The sequence below is a fragment of the Galeopterus variegatus genome, unplaced genomic scaffold, assembly GCF_000696425.1.
Source record: "Galeopterus variegatus unplaced genomic scaffold, G_variegatus-3.0.2 Scaffold3681, whole genome shotgun sequence".
Lineage (NCBI taxonomy): Eukaryota > Metazoa > Chordata > Mammalia > Dermoptera > Cynocephalidae > Galeopterus > Galeopterus variegatus.
Window position 1 is genome coordinate 6,557 of NW_007729792.1, and position 24,518 is coordinate 31,074.

General features: G+C 36.4%; 1 protein-coding gene across 2 annotated transcripts in view; it reads left to right on the forward strand.

Annotated features, from left to right (window-relative positions):
- Window positions 1-497: 497 nt before the first annotated feature.
- Window positions 498-24,518, forward strand: part of NRG1 (neuregulin 1) — a 142,427-nt gene continuing 118,406 nt past the window's right edge. The window contains exons 1-2 of one of the 2 annotated variants that reach the window (XM_008585718.1): window positions 498-579; window positions 2,786-2,836. In XM_008585718.1, the coding sequence (XP_008583940.1) occupies window positions 501-579; window positions 2,786-2,836 (130 nt within the window). In that variant the 5' untranslated portion in view covers window positions 498-500. The remainder of the gene's footprint in view (window positions 580-2,785; window positions 2,837-24,518) is intronic. The other variant, XM_008585717.1, reaches the window with a different exon arrangement.

The window sequence follows — 24,518 nt, forward strand, 5'->3', positions numbered from 1 at the left end:
CTATGCCTTGTCAGCAGCAGCTGAAATGTCTATCATGAGATAAGGCACCTATGTTGATTACTATTGTCAATTTTAAATAGAATTTCATGCCAGAACTTGGTATTTTTCACCAATCCCAACTGGAAACATTGCTTACTTTTATTTTTTTTTAAAAATGTAATTTTCCAAAGATCTATTAAAAATTCCGACTCCGGCTTTGTGATCCTACAGCTTTGACTTTCTTAGTTCCACTATTTCTACTTTCCTTTCCGAGGAGCACACTGCCTGTTAGCCATAGATTCTCCCTGGCTGACCCAAGACAGGGCAGTGGATTCTTCCTGCTTATTCTGGCATAGTTCATCTCATGCTCTTTTTCCAAGAAAGAAAAACTATTTTTTGAACTGTTGTTTTTGCATTTCTAACTCTCTGTATGGCTGGAGCCTGGACATTCATCACTCCCTTGCAATACTTCCTTCTTTTACACCCTTTTTAGTTTGAAGGCAGGCTGATTATACAGCATAATGTCCTATCGCCTTTTCTTTTTTGCAGAGACCATCACAGGCATGCCAGCCTCAACTGAAAGAGCATATGTGTCTTCAGGTAAGGAAAATAAGCCTGGCAAATTTTACTAACCAGAATGACAGACATAACTGCTGGCTGCTCCTTTTACTAATCAGAACCCCTTCTGCATCTGTATGTCAGCTGTTCTTATTTTCTGCTCCAATATTTTTCTTCACCTTGTTCTGCCTTCTTGGATTCTACTTAAGGGAGGATGATTCTTGCTGTATGTCTGAACTTGGGCCTGAAAAACTCACAAGAGAGAAAGAAATCTGTATCTAGATGCAACTTAGTGACATTAGACAAGTAAAGGAGACATCTGGGCTACAAGCTCAGTTTTTATATGCATATAGATGCTTCTCTTAGCTGCCTCTGCTGCTTCAACCATCAGGGTATATTCCTAGATAATAGGTTAGTGTCTAATCTCTGATCTTTGGACTACTAATGACCAGTTGTGGTCATTAGTAAACTTAAAAAACAAAAACCTGTTATATATAGCCTGACTTTTTAAAATGTTGCTTTTTTTTTTTTGGTTTGTTTTTGTCTATTTCTCACTTGCCTACAATATATTTGCTGATAGCAGTCATAGTCTGGGGCACATATTAGCTTCTACTAATGTATGTGTGACCATAATTCATTGATTTCTCCACTAGCCATAAGTTCAGTCAATCTGCTATATATGTTATTTTTTAACTTTTCCTTATTCTCCGTAATTCTGTAGTTAATAGAAACTTAGAACATTTAAAACTTGATCTTTATTTGGAAGGAAGTTTTTGGAGACCTGAGATTAAAAACTCATCTCAGAGGTATTGCAGTAACTTGCTCTCGCGTGGTGCTTTTCCGTTCACAAAGATTTCCACATCTCATTTGATGTTCACAACAAACTTGTGAAACCAGACATTAGTTTTCCTCATTTTACAGATGAGAAAACTGAAGCATTAGAAACGTTAAGTCATATATCTCAGGAAATAGAAGAGAAGGTACTTCAAGCTCAGGATTCTTCCCATTACCCCATATTTAATGTTTTGGCTTCATTGATTTGTTTTGTTTTGTTTTGTTATGGCCAGTACCTTGTTGAAGCTACAGGAGGCCCATATAACCCAACACAGTCTTTTTCTGTCTTATCACCATCAGTGTTTCCTCTTCCCTTCAAAGCCATTGTTCAAAATCACAAAAGCTATATATTCTGCATCCTGGACTGCTTTAGATATATTTAGGGCATATTCATGTGCTATTTCTAAGGTATAAGTGTGTGTTGTGTTGTGGGGTGAGAAGGTTCTGGAGTGTAAAAGGATGTTATGAAAGATGGAAGGAAGAAAGGAGGGAAGGAGGGAAGGAGGGAAAAAATGTTGAATTATCTGAATTTCTTCACCCTCCACTTAAATATTTCTGTAATGTAGGGATTTCATTGTCTCACTGCAGTAGATGCTGTTAGAAGCCTGAGCTTTTAAATTTATGTGGTGCTTGTCTTAGGGATTTAGACTGATCATAAGTATTATTTCCTGATATGTGACTTGAGTATAATTTTCTGGCTGTTTAATTTTAATCTTTCTTTGATACTAAGTTTTTCTTAGTTATTACTAATAAAAACCTTTAGGTCCTATGCTTATTTCCTGCATGAATTATGTTTTATGCTCTGTCTCTACTTAAATATTGGTTTTCCTTCCTTTATCCTTGCTACCTAAGAGATTCTTCTTATTTATTTATTTATATTTATTCTATTTGACCCTGATGTGCTAGTGGCCCTTGCTTGGACTTTATTCAGCACTAAGTTTGGTCAGGATATTTCTGCAGACCCCAGCTAACTGCAAATATTCTGTTTTTTTTTTTTTTTAAGTGCATGAAAGCTGACTTTTATTCTCTTTGAATATGGGAGTTGTTCTCTTTGGTTTCATGTTTTTTAAAATCAAGACCACACCAAAGAGAAGGAATTATCTATCTCATCTGTAGTGCGGAGTAGTATTTCTCATAAGTTCATACAGCAGTTGGCAAGTGGGATATCTTTGCAGATGGACTGACTCCTTTTTCATCTCTTTCAAAAGACTTTGGGTCTAGACTACAGAAATACTCCTTTGTGGTCTTTGAATACTGCACATCTATCTTCCTTTGACTTAGAAATGCTTTAGCTTTTCTGTTGCACCATTTCTAATACTCTTTTTCTAGATGGTACCCAAGCCTGGCAAATTTCTAATTTAAAATCCGAGCAACATGACTCAATAAAGCCTCATTCCACTTTTATGTTTTATAGAGTCTCCCATTAGAATATCAGTATCAACAGAAGGAGCAAATACTTCTTCCTGTAAGTATACATAAATATTCTGTTCACTAGTTTTTAACCCAAGACAATATCTGCTTTTGAAGATTGTGTTCACATCTGTTCTCTGCCCCTACTGAATTTGGGGGCAGGATGGTACTGAGTTTGGGAGCAGGATGGTATTTCCTATATGGAATAGAAATGACTTCCTACTATGCTTGGGATCAACTAGATGCCCCTCCCCCAAATACATGAGAATATTAAAAGACACTACATATGTATTAGGTTTAGGATAATCTAGTGGTTTTGAATGTTGGAAAATAATTGCATAGCCTCTGAGATCTAGTGCTGGGTGACCAATAGAGTACATTGTGCATTTTTTCAGCCTGTTGTGATGCCTCCAGCCACAGCCTGAGGCGTGATACCCAGCTGTTTGGGGCCTCTGTTCCAAAACTCCTCAGTTCTCATATAAAGTCTGCTGTGATGGTGTAAGGAAACTATATATAGATGCCCTTAATTCAAATTTGATAGCAAGTGACTAATTATGAGTGTTTGAAAGCAAGTCCCTAGGCAAGCTCTCAGATTAGTTTTCATCTGTTTAATGTGAAATGTGCTTTGTGCTTATGGAATTCTACAACGGTTAGATTGATTGGTGCTTTGTGTTATGTCAGGGGAACTTTAGAAATTAGCAAGGACTAGTGAAAATAGTTTTTGATACTTATAAATTAAGAATAGCATAGTATTGAATTTTGATATTCAACAGGGGAGTTTATCAGACCTTGAAAATAAAACTTATAACTACAGTCTTTTTTTTCCTTATTTAGCTCTTTATTTAAAGCATTTCTCAGTGTGATAAGCTGTCCAATAAACAGATGTTCCCAGTTATTCTATTCTGGTCTGAAGAGTGTTTAAGGATCAATTTCCTTTTGCTATCAGTATGGTAGGAAGTCTGTACTTTTGGCAACTTGTTTTCTCAATCTGTTTAAATAGATCTAGTGTGATCTTAAAGCCCTTCCTTCAAGGTTGGTGGTACCAGAACTGTAACTATATGATATAAAAATATCTTCTATTGCATGAAGTATGGTGTTTTGGCTATATTTTAACTACATAAGGCATCATTTAACTGGATCGATGGCAACGATCTGGTAAGATCAAACAGGAAGTGAAATGCTAGCAGAGGCTAACCTGGCTTCCTTTGTGCACTAAGGGCCCTCATTGCACACTCCAAGATGATAATCCCTGCTGGGGAGTGTGGGATATTTGTTTAATTCTACTTATAAAAAGATTAGTGTAATTATATGGATTTTATATAACTGGAGCTAAGGAATCATAGTGAGCTTTGTTTTAAGTGTTTATTATACAAAACCCAAATACTAGGTTTTTCTTTTTGGCATTTTTTTCCGAGAATAACTTCTCCCCTGCATGATTCATTGAATAAAGTTATTGAAACTCTTGTAATTGGAACCCTTCACTCTTTCATCAATGGGGTGATGGAAGCTGCCCCTTCAGCACATCTGAGTAGTTTTAGAATGCAAGAAATACTTCTTTTGGTTTTCAGAGATTTAGGGAACTGGAGTGAACCTCTCAGTTTACATTTCTATTCATTGCAATACTGTTGAGAGAGAAATGATTTTGAAATCTGATTCTGTTCTCTGACTCTGCAGAATTAGTTCCTGATATTTGGTAATGGTTTAGAATAGGAGAGAAGGCTTTGTACCGTCGCGTTAAAATATTTCCATGTGCTGTTTTTGTACATCACTCCCCATTCGTGGTAGAGTCTCAGTAAATAGTATTGAATTGATTAGTAAATAAGTTTTTTAATCTCATGAAACTATGCCCTGAAATTGGAAAATATAAACCAATAGTGGCAGGATTCTAGGTCCAGTCTTGGTTGGAACAGCAAGAGCAGCGTGAGGCCCACCACGCCTCTCAAGGTGGCCTCTCCCAGAGCTCTGCGTAGCAGGAGAAGAGCTGAGAGGTGGAAATATCTCCATTTGGTAAAGGCTGAAGGTGAAACTTGAATCAGCAATAATAATAGCTTGGCCTAAAAATTCAAAACATATAAAAAAGTCAAAGGCCATGGAAATTTTCATATGGGTCAGAAATAATCAGCCCCCCTTTGCACGTTATTTCAGCCAGGAAGGAGACACTAGAAAATCCCTGTATTTGAAAAGTGAATTGTACTTTTATAATGTAATCATGCCTGTGGGCTACATTGAGCTCTTGACATTGGGGTATTCTAAAGTAAATTTTGAAAAGCCTTTCTGAAGCTGTATGTATTCAGCAAACATTGTATGTATCGTAACAGTTTCGTGCACTTTTTGGATCAGTGTAAAGGAGGACAGGCAGCCGGTCACCTTTCAGTTCTGTGGGTGCGAATGTCACACCCTTATAGGGCACGCTCCCTTACTGCCTGGGCTGTTTGGAGAGCATCTCAATGCTGGGTACAGTTTAGAGGACTCAGTCATGTTCTTGTCCCTGCCTGGGTGTCTTGTCTCCTCTGCCTCCATCCTGTTTGCTCCAAAAGCCTTCCCTGACCACTGCGGCCGCCAAATTTCTTCTTTTCTCCTTTGTAACTCATGTCGGACTAGAAAAAACAAAAAGAAAATGAAAATCCCTCAGCAACTCATCTGAAATAATCATGCTAGTATTTTAGTATATTTTCTTCTAATCCGTGTTTTTCATTCTGGCTTTCTACTTACCCATCACCCCTCTGTCTACTTAATGTATCTTAAGCATTTTCCTTATTCCTGTAAATACTAATGAGAAATAAATATTTTAAATTACCTTAACAATAAAGAAATTATTCTTGTGTAGAGGGTTTAAGCTATTTATTTTCCATTTACAAACACCTTACCAGTTTGCCCCTTTTCTATTTCTTTTAGCATTTTGTAAATATTGGTGAAATGTCCAAGTTATTAACCCTTCCCTTTGTAAGATGACTTTTACTACTCCTTTTTGAAATTGGGAATTTGCATTTTACATTCACTATTTTTGGAGTTCTAAGTTCTTAAAAAGTTTATTTCCTAATAAAGATCAACATTATATTCTTTATTTTATTTTTTTGCAAATGAGGCTTGTATGACTAAAAATGTTATAAGTACTTGGCTAATAGGACTTACGTACTTGGCTAAATGTGTCCTATTACACGTAAGTGACAGGATTTAGAAGGAGAAGAACCTTACAAAAAAAAAAAGTCAATAGGACTATCATGTTCCTCCTTTTATAGAATCAGTGAAAAATTAAATGGATTGTTTAGAACAAACCTTAATGACTTCTCTCTGAAGTGCCAGCTGCTGGTGACACCATTTTGCAGATAATTCTGTTGAATGTTACAAAAAATACAATACCAACCACTTTGCTGAATTAAGCACCATCCATTCCAATTTAATATATAAATGAGGGAAACAAAAATGAAAAGTCTAATGAATAGTAATAGGAAAGAAAGTAAAGATGAGTTTCTGGAAAATAGTCTTATGTGGTAATATGTTATATTATTTTCAATAATTGTGTAGAATGTGTGGTGGTTAGATCAGTATAGTTAGCTTATTCATCATTACAATACACAATCATTCTTTGTGAAACTGATATATTTTGTCCAAAGTTGCACAATCAGGATTCAAACCCAGACAATACACTAGCCTCTAGAATGCATAAGTATAAAGCTACACAATTCATAACCGAAGCCAAGATGTTTCATTATTTTAGTTATATTAAGTTTCCATTGTATTGTCCAGGCTAGGGGTTAGGGCTCACAGACCCTTCAAACCCACTGTACAGACTGAGTCACCAACCTCTCACATTCCAGGCTGTGTCACCAGACCCCTCACATGCAGGTCCACACTAGGTAATTGGGAAAGATCCCGGGAACCATTGGCAGATGACATGAGCTCAGTCCTCAGCAGAAGCAGCAGTGGCAGTGGCCTCTCGGGCATCCTGGGGGCACTGGCAGCAAAAGCCTCCAGCAGCAGTAGCGACCTCCCCGTGGTCTTCCCAGGGGCAAGGGGCCCTGTGGATCAGAGCCACTCATCCTTTATACTTAAGTCCGTAACCCAGGACACCCGGGTGCACATGTGCAATTACATTAGGGCAATAACCAAGGAACACCTGGGTGCACGTGCATATTTACATCAAATGCTTGGCAAGATTCTGAACATCTGAGGGGCCCTGACCATTTATATTTACTTTCCCTACAATAAGGGTTTGTTGTTTCAAAGAAAAGGACTTCAATATTGAAATGAATGAGATTCTGTGAATGGATTGAAAAGTAGCCTTTGACATAAAGGAGATTGGGAGTATGTGTGATAGATTAAGGTAAATGAGTAGCCTGGGACCAGGTGAGGCCATGTGATCTTCATATTGCACATCAGAGCATGACAGGTGAATGAGATGGAAGGAGCACAGACTTTGAATGGGCCCATGCTCTTAAATCTGAATACTAGTGCTTCTAATTACTGTGTAATCTTACCCAAGATGCTCAACTTCCCTGAGACTCAGTGTCTATGTCTGCATGCCCTTGTTTGTCTTCAACATATATTGTGAAGCCTGATGTGAGAAAATGAACGTAAATCATTTTCTTTACAGCTTTGCTTTACGGTGGTCTCCCCTATATATGGAAGAGAGCAATTACCTGAGAAAGGGAGTGGCTCTAAAGAGAGGATGAAAATCAGGAGTCCTTGCATCTTATTTGAACACATTAGAAAATATCCTTATGGTTGGAAAAGGAAGTGAGTTAATGATTTTTAGCCTAAAAGGTGATGCTGAAAGATCTTTGCCAGGAAATCACTATGTCTTTTCAAAATATTATATATTTCCAGCTAAGGCTGTATTTTAAAGGATCTTATCCAGGAAGTCCTTTTTGAAATCTGAATGAAATGAACAATTCAATCTTTGGTTTGGCACCTTAAAGAGCTAGCTAAAGGAGAAAAATGTCTTTTGCCTGTGGAGACGTTTCTGTCATAATGAGATACAGCATTTTCACTTGGGAACAGCACAGTGCTATGTATTGATTAGGTTGGACCAGGTCTGGCTGGCCCATTGGTGAGATTTAGGGTGAAGGTTTTTACATTCCACCTCAGCTATAACTGACTTGCTGCTTTAATGGTAGGGGAAACTGTCCGGACCTTTGCTAAATGATTCTCAGCTGGAAAATGGCATTTCAATTTCAGATCTTTACTGGTGGTAAATGTGAACCCATCCTGTCACTGCTGGAGAGCCACTTCTAATTGAATGCAAATTGGATTTTCAGATTTCTCTAAACATGATATTTTCAAGGGCGTGGTGGCTCTGCCCACTGTGGAGAATGACAAATAAATTACCATGCATCATCTAGCAATGAAATAATAATTTAAGAAGAAAATTGCCCAGCCAGTGTTGCTTCCATCTTTCTGATTGCCTGGAGAGTTAGTTACAGATTTTTAGGCCATTACATGACTTGAAGCAGGAGTTGGGCTTGTATATCACAGCCAGTTGTGTGCTCAGGCAAGTTACTGCCTTCATGTTCAGTCCATTTCATTTTGTAAGGAATATACCTTATTATTATTATTTTTTTCTTACAGTACTGCCTGCAACTCTAATATAATTCTTCAGTTCTGCCTTTGCTCTTTCTAAAGTCATTCAGTGTCTTTCATTTCATTCCACTACTGGACAAGATAATGCCAAAACTTTTGGTCAAGATTTAATCTTTTGTGTTTGGTTGAAATTGACCTATTACAAAATTATTCTTTTGAACCTTAAAGCTATATGTGCTTGTGATATGTATATATATGAATGATTGATATTTGTATCATACTTTATATTTTATAAGGCATCTTTTTATATATTGAATCATTTATTCACACAACTCTGCATTTTAGATTTCATCCTATTTATCAGATGAGGGACTCGAGGCTCAGAAATTTGTGACTTTCCAAAATCAAAGACCAAGTAGGTGGTAGAGAAGACATTTAAACCTGAGTCTTCTGATTTCAAATCTCATGGATTTTTATTAAAAAGTCTTCCGGGATCCACACAGGCAGCTTGAGAGAAGGCCTTCTTTAAAAAAAAAAATGGCGTCAAAATGGAATTGTTATAAAGACTACAAAATGTAATGACATTTGTCTTAGTTTGCCAAAGCCAGCTTTTATAGAAATAAGACACTCAACCACAATCTACAAAGCAATGAAATGGAAAGGAGAGTCCTTAGTTAGTGGCAATAAATAGGTTGTCAGGGTTTAATACTAGAAAAGGAGGTAGAAACTGTTGGTCTAGAACTATTTCAGTGACTTTGTGACTTTGGGAATGATGTGGGTCTGTTTCAAAACATGCTATTTACGGAGATGGGAATAATCTTAGAGCCATTGTGCTCTGTGAATCTGATTTCCTTAGATGGGCAAATCTTCCTCCGTGGTGGTTTGGTGTTTGGGAGAGATGTATTGCCTTATTCCAGGCTAACTTCCATTTAATTGATTGCATAATATCATAAATCCTGGAAATTATTTGTATAGCTCGTAGCAAATGATCAGATTTGCTTGTAGCAAATGATCAAATATGGAACAATTACTTCTCTGTATTATATTCTCTTGGGGGGCTTTTTATTGGAATGTTTTTTCTAACATCTTTTTTTCTCTATTTTGGATATTAACTAAGATAGGGAAGGACATCTATATTTTGCCTATTTCAAGAGAGGTTTTAAAATTGTACTGTTTTTAATCATTGGGGATAGAGCAGTGAAATGGGTTATATATAAAAGTTTCTAATTTTTTAAATGGCGAGGTAGAGGCAAGAGGTTGGAGACAGAGGTGTATAAAGGAAGCATCTCAGGGGACAGAGCCAGCAAGATTGTTATAAATTAACACATGTGCTGAACTTGGTGGCTTTCTTAAGTGTTCATTTTTTTCAAGTTATGAAATAGAAAGATGGGAAAGAGCCCTTTATATGAAAAGACCCTGGATGTTGTAAGAAATAGCGCCCCCTCTCCCCCCAAAAAAGTAGCAGCAAGAGGAAGGGGTAAGAAATGACAGAACAGAGAGTAAGAAATATGGATGGTGACTCAGTTTAGAAATTTCTCAGTAGCAAGTGATAGAAATTCACCTCCAAATAGCTTCAATATAAAGGAGGTGTATGGACCAACATCCAGGCTCGATTTAATCCAGAGGCTCAGATGGTATAATTAGCTGATTTCTCAGTCTTTATGCTTTGCTTCATTCTCAGGGGGGTTTCTCTGCCTGACGGGAAGAGAGCTGCTGGAGGCTCTAAGCCTATGTACCTGTGACTCATAATCTAGAAAGAGGAGAATGTCTACTCCTTATCCAAACGGCAAATTTGAGGAAAGAATGTGACTGGCCCTGATTGCATCATATGCCTACCCCTAAAATACTGTATCCAGGGAGATTAATGACTGCAGTTGAGTGGGGGCTGGGTCATGTATCCACCCTTGTGTGTGTTGGGGTTAGTGAGGGCAGATGGGCCCAGCCTCAGGGGAGCCGCATGGTATAGGTTCATTATAGGGAGGAGAGTTCTTTGCCAAAAGAAGGGAAAAGTGAGCTAGACAGGAAAAAACAACACAATCATCTGCAACTGAAGAAGAAACAACCTCAGAAGAATCAGAAAATAGATATTGGCAACAGAGAATTTTAAAGGAAAACTAAAAATAGATGTTCTTGAAAATTCTGTTTGGGTAGACAGAACTAAAGCAGGATAACCAACCTGAACAAAATAATGAGCTAGAAAACTGCAGACATCTGAAAAATTATTTTTTAAAAGATTCCTTTTTAGTACCTATGAGCCCATTATAATCATTATTAAGAATGCCCTCTTTTTTAATCCAAGAACTTATGCCTTTCTGAACAAAGTAGAAAAAAGTATAGAAAAATGAATTAAAGTTTTTCAGTTAGAATACATGGGAAGCATTTTGAAAACTGTAAAGTGTTCTAACTTTAAATGTCAAAGAGTACTTGATCCAGATTCCTTAAAAAAAATTAATGATTAAAGAGATTTTGAGAAATTACTAGTTTCTTTCACCAGACTGATCATATGTTGATTAGTTTTTTTTCCAATTGGAAAAGAAAAAAAAGCATGCTTAGCCCATTCCATTTAATATTGTATAGAAAACTCAGTAGGTCTTGCTGATGTATGAGATAACTTTATCAGCTTCATAGACATCACCATTTAAACCTAAAGGAAGGCTGGCTGATCAGCTCACTTGGTTAGAGCACGATGTTGGTAACACCAAAGTCAAGGGTTTGGATCCCTGTACCCACCAGTTGCCAAAATAAAATAAAATAAAATAAAATAAAATAAAATAAAATAAAAGCCCTAAAGGATGTTACGTCTCCAGTAGTTCACCTGTGGCATTTCCCACTTTTCTCTGTCCTGCTCTTACTTTAATGCATCTGGCGTATGAGGTCCTTGAGTACTTAATTCATTTCTTTAATAAAGGCGCTGTGTATACATAGCTCAACTAATCATGAAAGAACTGTTAGAATGGCAGTTTTCATTCTCTCTCTCAGTCTACAAGAGGCCAGCAAAATCTTAAAAACCAATTGTATGGCCCACTGTGGTTGCAGCGTAAAGCTCTGCTCGTCAGCATTCAAGTCCATAATCATCCTTTATTTAGGAGATTTGCTGTTTAGGTTGAATTTGTTCACCAAGTATGAGCTATTGCTCTGTTCTTTGCTCATATATTCTAGATTGCATGAGCACCTGTCTTGGTTAAATACTGCCAGAAATTTTATTGTAATGATCAAAACTTTAATCCGCTTTTCTTTTAATTTTCCAAAAGGATTTTGGACTATTAATATCTTCATTTCAAAATATTGATCGGGATATGCTTAGTTACAACTAAGGCCAAAATAGCAAGTATATGGTAAATTTAGGATTAAAATTTGATGGCCCTGTTTCTGCTCTTTGATTCTTAGGTCACTGAAAACTTTCCCTCTCTTTATTGAAGTAAACAGATAGTTAATAACCTAGTGTCTACTATGCTCCAGCATGATGGTAGGAACTGTGTCTGTGTGTTTATTTGGGTGGTGGGTGAGGGATGGTTGGGGGAGAGGAACAGGGAACAGTCCTGGGCTGAAGTAATTTGCTGTGAAATGAAAGGTTAATTGTTCTGATTGTGCTGATTGTGTATAATGACATCTAATCACAACATAAAGTAGAATATGGAAGATGGGGCAGACTTTTAAATCAAAGTAGTTTTAAAAAAATAATGTTGCTTAAAATAGAAAAATCATCTGTGGTACGTAATTTAAAAGAAAATATTATTGGGGTAATTGTTTTTTACTGGTTTTTTTTTTCCCTTAAGTAGCCAATTGTTTCTGCTTCACAGTTAAATCTCAACCATTTTACCAAGAAATTACAATCCTGAAATTTATAAAAGATAATGAAATTTTATAATTTACCAATAACAGTAAGAGACTAAAGATTAAGAGGTATCAGAAATGAATTCACACTAAACAGGGTTTTGAAAGCAGTTTGGGGAACTTTTAAATAATTTAGAGATGTAACTAGAGACTTTTAGAGGTACATAATCACTGTATTTATCATATTTAATTAGTATTGATTGTCAGAAACATATCCTTGATACATACATCGATTTACAAAGACTATGTTACATATCTGAGGAGATATTTTTGTTTAGGGCACCTGGAAATGTATATTGGAAGGTTGCAATTTCTTAAATGATTTTATTTTTAAGACTTGAGCATTTATTTATTTATTTATTTAAAGATCATTGAATTGACCCAAAGTTGGGAGAAGTGGTAAATTTGAAAATGTATGCTTAGTTATAATTGAGTGATCCAATATAGTACATTAAAATAGTAAAGTAAGTTAATCTATTAAAATTATTAAATACAGAAAGAACAGTTTTGCCTTTAGGATGATTTTCTCCCTTTATCTAGCCATTTAATCCACATTTAAAAATTCATATCCTTAACAAATAATGTGACTTTGATAATAGATTGTGGTTATTTATAATTTTCAGTCTACAAAGCTGTAAGAAGGACATTGCTGTATTAACCCCCCTCCAGAAAAAAAAAGCTGTAATTATAAAATGTGATATGAAGGGACAATGGAGAGGAACAGCTTTACATTAATCTGAGTGAAAATTATTTAAGTGGCTGTAATAGATTTTTTTTTTTTACAAATTTTGTACATTTCTCTTACTTGACCCAAACGGATTCTTTTTCTGTGCTGTCCTTATAGCATTTCCTTAATTTCACCTTCTTAATGCTCCAAATCCTAAATGGGTCCTTGTTCAGACATTTTTCAAGTTGTCTGTGAAAAAATAAACCATATCTAAAGTCCCTGGGTGTGTTTAAGGATGAATAGATCGTGGGGGTGGGAGAATTACCTTGTATGTGCAAATGAGACTGTGTGAAGGCAAGATAAGGTTTAGGAGGGAAATAGATGACTGAAGGGCACATATGAGGTTTATTCGAATCTTTAAAAATGTTTTTACAGTGCAGGTAAAGGGGACTGAGATTTAAGATTGTTCAGCTTAATGAAAAAAAAAATAAAAATGAAACATAATATGTGCTACATGTGTACACACAGGAACAAGTATTATAGTAAAACTTTCTGCTTGTTTTTTAAAGTTTCTAGAATATTGGCTGTGATCTTTTGGATAAAACGTGCATTGAGCAATGAGTCTCAGAAGCTTGGGGTGGTGAGGGGCTTCATGAAGAATAGAGGCAGCTATTGTTCAGTTATTTGCAAAATGTCATATCCCTCCTGCCCCTGCCTTTTTTCTAAAAATGCAGACCTGGGTGTATTTTATTAAAATGATGCTCTGAAATTGTAAAATTAAAAAAAAAAAAAAAATCTGTCCAATCAAGGAGTAAAAGAAAACCCTTTGTCACTTCGGTGTTATATGGAGATGTCAGACTATCTTTCAGTCCCCAGCAGTTTTCCCTCGGTGGTCCCATAGCTCTTTCTTCAAACCACAGGCTTGCCACGTATTATCAACACTGGTGAATGTAAGTTCCTAAAGGGAAGAATTTTGGTTTATTTGTTTCTATTCCTGTAACATATATCACTGTGCCATTTATTAAATGAATGTAAACCCGAACAGTGAGCTAGTGAATTTTTTTTAAGTTTGAGTATCGTCATTTTTTTCAGGTTGTACATATATTACAATTAAAAGAAAACCACTTTAACTTTAAATCATGAAAAGAGATATCCAAATATTTTAAAATGAAAGTTTTAGAAAATAACATTGGCTTAAATAATATTTAGTACAGAATCTGTAACATTTTGGGAAGCATTCACACTCTGTATGCTTATATTTTAAATTTATTTCTGATGTTTACATATGGAGGATTTCTACATTTTATGATAAATACTTGTTTTCTTGGTGATTTGCAAGGATCTGTTTCTCCTTTGATAGGATTAGTACAAAGTATTCAAGAAACTACTTGTTAACTGGTTGCTGTTCCTCTCTGTGGTGCTGAAGAGTCACTTGTTTATGAGTAAGGGAATTGCCACAGTCGTGTCCATAAGGTAGATTTTCCTTTTACTATTATTAAAAATAATAATAACAACAACAATATTTTATGAGCACCTGCTATGTCTCAGGTACTTTGATCTGAGAATAGATACATTAATCCCATCATATAGATGAGGAATCTGAGAGATGCTCAAACAATTTAATATTTGTCAAGTGTATGTGACAAATGGTGGCAGGAGTAGAGTTTAACCCCAGCCTTTCTGACTCCTTGTCCTGTGTTCCTTTCACTCACAGCTGGTAGAGATAGATGTTGGAAAAAAAAAACAAAACAAAACCCAAAAACAAAACCCTCAGAGAGGCTCCTCTCATGACCGCTGTCATATACCATCTAAAGGGCATATGATCATTGCAGCTACTTTCAAAAATGGTCTTTTTTCCCTAATGAGATTACTTGGACCAAATCAGCTCTATGAATCAAAGTTTCTAAGCAAGGTACACAAATATATGCATAGATTTACTATGATAAAAGGAGTTAAAAGGAGAAAATTTTAGGTACTGAACTATATTTGTTTGAGACCTGGATAATTCAGAAGGGATAGCATGAGCTGCTCCCCGTCCATCTCCCAATACACACATGTGGCATGGGGGTGATAGTGACGAGTGACCCGGTAGGTAAAAGGCATATGCGTCAGTACTGAAATGCTCAGGATATTCAAAGAAAAGAATAAACGTGTGTGATACAACGCCTCAACTACTTTATCCTTGATTTTGTAATTTTTCAGATCAGTTTTGAGTTGAAGAGTACAACCATAGCTTTTTGTTTAAATTTCAGATTGATATGAAGTTTATTTCATTTTAACAATCCCTATGGTAAGTTTCTTTTTTGTGTGTTTAGATTGACTGATTTTGTCAGTTTCTAGGGTTTTTTTTTTTTCCCCCCGCCTGGCAAGATCGCATTCTCGTCCCCTGCTGTTGTTAACATTTAAAGCTTGCAGTCTTTTGTTGTGCCATGGTGTAAATTCCAAGTGACTGACAATGAATAAACAGAAAATGAAACTTGAATGGCGCTATCTTGAAATCTACTTAAAGCCATGACAGATATCTGTCTATAGCACTGTATCAGTCTGAACACAGGAAAACAAGAAACTGTGGCTTTCTTGTGGCCAGGTTTCTTTTTCTTTGAAATCAAGGGAGAAAAATACCGATTTTTCTTGGACTGCTAAAACAGTAATATGGATTTCTAGACAATACAAATGCATAATTAATTATACGAAATCTCATATTGTGCACCATTCCTCTCTTATTACCAGTTTTAGTATCTCATTTGTGTACAGATACTACACTAACATTAAAAAAAGAGAGAGAGAATGTATAACTGTAATTAAAAGGAAAGCACTCGAGAAAAATAAAACACAAAGAATTAATTGGGATTACAACTCTTCTTTCTACACTGACTGCAAAAGCTTGGTGATCTGAAATGTATTTCAGCAGTGATCTCAGGGCTCCCTTCAACCCCCAAGGCTCTTCTTTTTTAACATTTGTTATTACTTAGCTATTCGATTTGGCAGGGATCCTTTCCATCTCATCTTCTAATGCACTGGCAAGGTTCCTATTGCCAATAGCTTAGAGCCTACTACTGCTAGGGTAGGCGGCATAGCCGGACTTTCTAGCCTCTGCATCCTTATAAATAATGCATCTGGTTTCCTGTAACTACATGAACCCTTAGATTTTAGTACGCTTTTCTTTGTTAGTCAGGGCAAAAGAGTTGGAAGATGAACAATTGTAGAAATAGTTGTAGGCAGTTATTATCACTGATTAGAACCTGACTCTGTGATATATGCATTAATCACTGGGTTAATGCTAATGGAATGCCTTGGTTAACGCTATCGTATGTATAGTAGATATAAACAAGATACATAAGAAGAATATCTTTGACTAAACTGCATGTTTAATTCAACATGGGAAGCTCTAGTAATGTTAATCTACGACACTTCGAGACTATTGCCTGTAATTGCACCTAATTTATTCCTCATTTTTAAAACTGCTTTTAGTTTATACAGAACCCATTGATTTTGGGGGTGTGTGCACACTTGTCCTTAAGAACAATAACCACGAAATATTGGTTAAAGGTAATACCCAATGCTCCGAGTAGCTTGGTGGTAAAACAAATGATTGGATTTGTAATGAAGAAGCAAAAATGCTATGTTAATAAGTTAATAGTAAAGTAAGTCATGCATACTTATACTTTTAACTTCGAAGTACTTATAAACTTATGTGATTAAAATTAGTGTTTTATTTTTGAGCTTCAGATGAATTAGCATTTAAACAAGAGAAACCAATTTTTAAAAATGAAAAACATTTTAGCAATGTCCTTTTTAAATGCACCTTCAAGCAATAAGTAAGCTCCACCCCCATATATGCCCTTTTCTTCACTGGACATGACCTCAATGGACATGTTGCAGAATGACAGTGTTCAGCATTAAGATTATGTTGTAAGGATAAAAAATTAAAATTTATTTAGATGTTGAATGAGAAACTTGTTGCTCTTGAGCTATGCATATTTTTATCAGAATTAATTGAAAGAAAGAAAAATTATGTTTCTAACTAGATGTCACTCCTGTTTATTTTTATTATTGATTTCTTTAATTACCTTCAGTTCATGTCTGAGCAGCTCATACATTTACAAAGATGATAGAGTATAACTTTGAATGTGAAACTTATCCTGGTCCTCTTTAGCTTTTGATGTACCAGTGATTTTACAAAGCTAGGTTGTTACCATCACTATTTAATAAAAATGTTTTATACTTTTTTCTTTGAATAGTGCCAGACTTCCTTATAGATTAAACTAGTTTCTATAAGCGACCAATTTTTAAATCAAATCGTCAGATCTACAGCTTTATGCATGTACTAATATAATTTTTTCTCTTTGATTTTGACTATACATTTTTTCTATGCTGAAATTTCAGAATTTTTATGAAATTAACAGATTTCCTTAACAACTCAGGAAATTCGACTAATTTACACTTTGAAACCATGCATTGACATCACCAATTCACCAGAAAGATAATAATGAGATATATTAATGCTTTATTTGACTTGTGTGTTTTAATTTGCTCACCAAAAACAATCAAGCCAACAGCTTTTTAAAAAATCAACGTCATTAAATTATTACTACAGCCTAGCCAGTTTTGGTGTATGTTTTTTTGATGGCTACAAAGAATGGAAACTGATGGATTTTTTTTTCTGCCTGTGATTATCCAGTACCTCCAAAGATCTCTTGCCTAAGCATGGTCCCTTCTGAAACTGAATTTCTGCATTTTCCTTCTATCACTAGTCAAAACAAAACACCATCAGAAGAAAGCATTTTCATAACTGGATCCTGAGCGAAGGAAAATCTCAGATCCTTAGACATGTATGTCCAGTAAACTGTGTTTCCTGACAGGCTCATTTTTTAAAAAGTCACTCCACAATGTGTCCACTACAAAAATAGAATCCACTGTAAGACTATGGACTCTCACCTCTGAAGTCTTTGTCTTTGTGCCAGTCTGGGTTTAGGAAAACCAAGTCTTCAACTGGAATGTGAAGGCCATGGAAGCAGGAGCCATTGCAGTCTTTCTCCCGTGAATTTCCCTCCTTCTCTCAGTTATGAGCAGGGCCTGGCACATAGTAGGCAGTTGCTAAAGAATCAGTGAATGAATAAATGATTGAATGAAGTTCCAAAGGCAGCAGGAGCAACGTCACCTAGAACTCATCTAGGAAGACTTAGAAAAAGCATACGTTTAAAAAACTAAATGGGGCATCTGTGGCAAAAAGACATTAACTAAAGACCAAACCTTTCCTTTTCACTTTAATTTCAGTAATTTCTAACTTGCTGTAATTGCACAATATTTTCAAAAACTGGTTACATTTCTTTATAAATATTTGAAAGATAAATTAAATTTTCCTGTCAAGCTGAGTGTATGGCCTGCTTTCTTCTCTCATCTAGTTGATGTTAGAAGAAATATGCAACAGAGGGCCATCAGACTGTTTAGGATGTTAAATTTTTTTGATTCATGTACGTGTGACAACATCGTTTAAATGAGTTGGTTTCATCATGGCCAGAGTTAAGCCACATAGCTTAATTAAGTGGACAACTCAATCTTGCATGTTAAATCCTGGTGTTGCCAAAAGGAGAACTGATGTGAGATGTAAATGTGTCCAAAGTGGAAACTGTGATGAGTATGTGAGCATGTCCCTTGTCATTATTATATTTGTTCTTGATCTCTTCTTTTCCTCTCCTCTCCTCCTACTTCAGTCTTGTGTAGGTCCCAATAAAAATCTTACTGTAGAGCTCAATGAAAAATTATCTTATGTAATTGATGAACTTTTTTTTTTTTTTTGGAATGTGTTCTCCTATTGGTACGGTCCTTAGTACAGTGTAAACTCATTGTGCAGTTGTAGGAAGAAATAGTCTTTGAAGTCAGATGGTTTGGATCTTAGCTTCACCACTTACTGGCTGTGGAATCATGGGTTATCTTTATATCTTCTCTAATCCTCACTTTTCCCATCTGTAAAATGAGAATAATGTCATTCATTTGCAACCTGACTGTGAGGATTGTTTTAAGTAAGGACTGGTGTATGTAAACTTCTTGGCACAATGCCTGACCTGCCTTCGTTTTTTACAGCCAGGTTTCTCTTCTATTTTCTGAGGTGACTCAGACTCCTTCACCCCTCTCAAAATTTGAATCATGCCTTCACTCTGCAGATTTCATTTGCTACTTCAGTGAAAAGAGAGACGGGAGGATGGAAAGGCTTTTAACCTCCTGCTACCAAATCTGCAAGCCCTAGCACAATGCCTGGCACATAATAACCACATAGTAAACACTTTTTGGATGGATGAGTGGATGGATAGCTAAATAAATGAGCATAGATCTTAGGTCTTAGAAGTTGGTAGCTGCTGTAGATTGGATGCCCCGCCAACCTCACTGAGGCTTGATCCCCTCTGTGAGTGTTAAGAGGGTGGGAAATCCTATTATAGTTATTGAAAGGTGGGGCCTTCAAGAATTGATTAGAATCTGAGGACCGTGCCCTAGTAAGTGGATTAATAATGGTGGTCAGGGGCGTGGGTTTGAGGGCTTTAAAAGAAGAGCACATGAGATTAGGCTTTATTTGCTTTGCTGTGTTTTACCATGTGAGACCTCTAGGTCACTGTCACCACAACCAAGGCCTCCACCAAATGTGTTCCCTGGACTCTGGACTTCCCAGCCACTGAAACTGTAGGCAATGTATTTTGTTTGCTTTATAAAGTACCTGGTTCCATGTATTTTGTTACAAGCAACAGAAATGGACTAATCCAGTAGCTTTTAAATTATATCTAATACAGTGACCTTAAAATTTGGAATCTACTGCTTTTGAAAAGCAAGTCATCCCAAGGTTTCCCATTTTTTACCTGCCAGCTTTTGAAAAGAAGTTAATTTAAATGCTGATCAGCAGATTATTCCTAATCAGCTGCTGTGTGTTGGCTGAATTACAGTAATGCCATTTCATGTTGAGTTGGACAACCCAATCATTCAGCCCGGATTTTTTGACAGTAAGATAATTATTTGTGTATCTACTCAACACATTTTTCCCAGCCATAGATTGTTGTAAAACCACCTGTCTGCAGGAGTACAGGCAGATCGATTCATGAGATGCCTAAAATTGTTTCACATTCGCATTGCACCTTTTTTTGTTTGTTTAGTCTCAGAGATCTTTCTGCTATTCCTTTGCATTGCCAAATGCTTTTCTTGAAAAACTGCTTGGTGAGTAGTACTTATCTCATGAGATTCTTTGGTTTTAGTAGTGTGAATAGGTAACAATAATTTAACTTTTGATGTACCCTGAAGTTTCCCTTTCTAGGTGTTCTCTTTTGAATCTTTTTGGGGGTGAAATGGAAAAATAAGGGGGATCCAGTTGTACATAGATACCTTTTAGATGCTTTTGATATCAGTCAGTAAACAGCAGTACACATTTAGAAGGACATGATAGAAGAGGGTGGGCTAAATCCAGGTATTTAACCTGGGGTTAAGGAGACTTAACCTGAGGATGGGTTATTTGACCGTTAGTGACAGAGTTGTGGCAAAATCTTAGGGCAGAATTTTTGAGAAACCCTTGAAAAGATTTAATATTTCATTTTAGTAGCCTGTCTAAAAGCATTTTGAACCATTTAATTTAAGCCTTCCTTTTCTTACGGGAGGTATGTGGGAGGCAGAAAAAAAGCATGCAGTCGGAGCTCTCTGCACTGCAGTGATATGTAAAGAAGTACTTTTCCTGCGAGGTTAAATTGCTCTGCGTGCCTCTTGCTGTCAGTGACATGATTTAGTTAAATACAGGTGCTTTTAGAGGGGCTTTGTACTGCATCATACATATTTAATAGTTTATGAAATATCTGTATACAGAGCTGGGTGGGAAATGCAGCAGTGGAGAAACCCAAACTCCAACCAGCACCTCTGGCCTTATAGTGTCCACTGCTGGGAATGTCCCGAACAATGCAAGGATTCTATTTATTGAAACAGAACGAAGCTTGCCACGTAACCCTTCTGATTTTGTCAGTAGTGAACTTTATATTTTCCCTAGTCATGTTATTCATAGATGTTTCAAATCCCTAGTGACTGCAGTATAGCATTAAGGGAAACCCCTTCTCGATAAATAAATGGTATTGGAGGGAGGAGCAGAAAAAGCTCTTAGATTTTCTACAGTAATTAATGGTTTGTCATATAAAGATACATCTTTGCCGTTAGATAATGGTTCAAATTATATGTTTCTTTTATCCTTGATATAATTTTGAAATTCATCTTAAAAATCAATTTCTTAAAGTAAAAGTGACGGGGGAAGGATGGGGGGAGGGGAGAGGAGATGCAGTGGGAGAAGGGAAGTAACCAAGAGTGGGTTACTAAGTGTCGATTGTCCTATTTGTTTGGCATAGGCTAATACGTCTTTGTAGTAAAGCTTACTGCAATATATCATGATGGGTTCTCTGCCTTATGGTGGCCAGAAACTGCTATGAAAAAAATTTTTTTTTAAATTTTATCCAGCATTTTATTATGAAATATTCAAACACGCAGAAATGTTGAATGGACTGTACAATGAACAAACTTCTGCCCACTACCTAGATTTTATAGTTAACAGTTTCTAATATTTGCTTTATCAAATGTCTACCCATTTTTCTATCCACCAATTCTTTATTTTTTGATGCAATTTCATGTATATTGCATACATGGGTACCTTTTACCCCCAAATATCCCAACATGCATGATATGTATATTTTTAAAAGAATACATAGGTGATGGGTTATGCCAGCAAATGAACATGTGTTTCTGTTGAATAAGCTACCATATATGGACCTGGGGCTTTCTAGTCAGCATATTTCAGGGTATAATCAGTCCTCAGCAGCCTTCTTTCTCCTGTTCCCTGACAATCACTCCTTCCCCTGTCCCAGTCTTCCAATTCTCCAGATTAAAAGAGGATATAGCCCTGGCTCCCCAATTATCAGCTATTGATAATTCTTGATACAGTACGTGTTTGAGTCACTGCAGTGATGGTAGGTGTAGTCCTATTTTGAGGTGACAGTCTTCTTTCCTGAAGATGTGCTCACTGTTTATCCATTGAAGTCTCTTTATTCTATGCCTTCCCATGTTAGCAGGAGAGTTTACTGTTTCCATCATTGAGGGAATTTCTATTACTTTTCTCAGTGAAAGTTGCTGGGCTCCCCAACCTGCACTTTGTGTGTCCCCTTAGTTTGAAGAAATGCTGTTGAATAATAGAGTCCTAATACAAATATTGTTCTCTGAATGTCTTTGAGAAAGAGGGCCATTAAGTAGAGTTGTGAGCACGAGTGGTCCTGGGAGCATTAAATAGAGGAAACTTTCAAACAAATATCTTACTTTTTAAAGGGGCAAAGTGAGATACAACAGATTCAAAAAGTTGATGGGAATATTTGTATTATCTTTTAATTATGTTTTTCCACGAACATTTTGAAGTACACTTGTATTTCTATAAAGATCATTTGTGGCAGTAGTGAGAGGAAATCTAAACTTTCCAATCAAGCGTGTGTATCTGCATTGGCATCACAGAACTAAAGAGCTTTTCTTTGTAGACATGAGTTGAAAGGGGTGGAGCAATAGACCCAAATTCTAGTCCTGACTCGAAAATTAATTTGTGTGACTCTAGGTAGGTTATTTTTAACCTCCTGGGAACTTCTTTCTTCTTGTAAAAAAATAAAGTTTATGGGTAAAGCCTGTTCCAGCTCCAACATCTAGTCAATGCAAATTTTAAATCTAATTATTATTGGGGTTACAATTGGTCTTTGCATTAAACTGAAATCCTTGTATTCTGAATGATTTCTGAAGTAGAAAGAAAAGAAACAAGTCATTTTTAAACAAATCTGACTCTAGCAACATCGTGCGATTTATGATAGAAAGTTTTGATTTGGAACTCACGTCATGAGATATTTTTATTTTATGACTATCAAATTCATATTTTTAAATTAATAAAAATTGTAACGATGTAGAAAAAGTTTCCATCCCTTAGGCTGGGAAGCAGCAGAAAAATATGAGGCTAGAGTTTTGTTTTAAATGGGATACTTCCACTTGTATGAGCATCATAAAGCTGTGCCCTTAAAACAGTGTTGCCTGCTAGTCAGGTGGCTCACTGGGAATGCCAAAGCAGTTGTGGAAACTGCATATATTTTTCCTTTTTCTTTCTTTCTTTTTTTTTGCTTTGGTACAACGTTATATTTTTACTTTGATCAGCAGCAAGGAGAAAACTGTGCAGACTCTAAGAAAAATATATCTTGTAAGATGTTTCCTCCGGCTGGAGTCTTTTCAGATTTAGAAATTTGGACCATGTTTTAAAGTCAAACATTTCAGGTAATTCCTTTCCCCAAGCATCCTTTATTCTGGGTAAGTTGCAAGGGTTTATTTACACATGGGTTGATGTGAAGTTTGAGGGTCTTTTGAGTAGCTGGTACTCGCTGATGAGTAATTCATAACCACCTTCACGTGTGTGATCTCATGCACAACAGTTTCTATTTTAAGCAATAGATTTAAAATAAAATTTACACTTTTCCAGAGCATTTGCTATAAGTGATATGCTGTGCTATATACTAACTACATTTCTGGTTTGATTTGGGGACCAATTTGTAGAGTCAGCTGACAATCAACTATAAACAAATAACTAGCACCTAAGTATAAATCAAGTTTAATTACTTTTATTTTCTGAACTACTGAATTTATATCAAACTGGCATTGGTTATCAGAGGACTTTCTCCCTTATTTTTAAACAAATTATCTGTTACTGTACTAAAATACATCCATTATTATTTTTGTTAAATAAGATTTTACATGTATATGTGCATAAAAGCCAAATCAACCCCTACATTTTTGTTACATTTGCCATAAGACTTGAAGGAAAAGCAGGTAGAATAATCTCTCTTAGCTATGCTGCTCTGTACCCTGAACATAATTGTAATGGTGAATGTTATTGAAATAAAACAAAGATATTTGCTCAAGGTAACTAAGCCAACATATATTGTTCTAGTCAACACTGTGAGTGACCATTTGTCACATAACATCAGAGTAGTTACTATAAAGGTAATTTTCCTTTAGGTTTTCCTCCTTTCTATCTCACACACATACACACACCCCACACACGCACACACATGCGCACCCCCCTGTATGCCCGTGCACGCATGCGTGCGCACACACACACACACACACACACACACGGTAAATGTAACATTACTTGCATTTACTCACACAGGTAAAACTCTGTCTAGAGTACCTACACTGTGAAGATATTTTCCCACAGTTTATGCATTCCTCTTCAGTGTAGTTTTCATATCAATGCACTTATTCAACAAATATGGAATCCCTTCTGTGTGCCAGGCATGTTCTAGGTCCTGGGGATGTAGCAGTGGACACAGACACAAGTGCTTGTCCTGATGGAGCTTACGTTCTGGCAGTGAGTTTATCACACATTTGATAACAAGGCACACTGTGTAAAAAATACAGATGACACAAGATAACTGCCACCTTCCCCTTGTCCTTTGCTCATATTTCTAGCATATTTTAAGTAGGGGGATGAGATGGAGTTGAACAGTGAGAAATAACATTTTAAGTATATAAAGTGGGATAGGATGGTAAGCCCTTGCTCATTTTCTCATAAAACTGCTTTTGGGGCCGGCCCGGTGGCGCACTGGATAGTGCGCCACTTGGGAAACGCGGCGGCGCTCCCGTCCGAGGGTTCGGATCCCACATACAGACCGGCTCCCGCTCACTG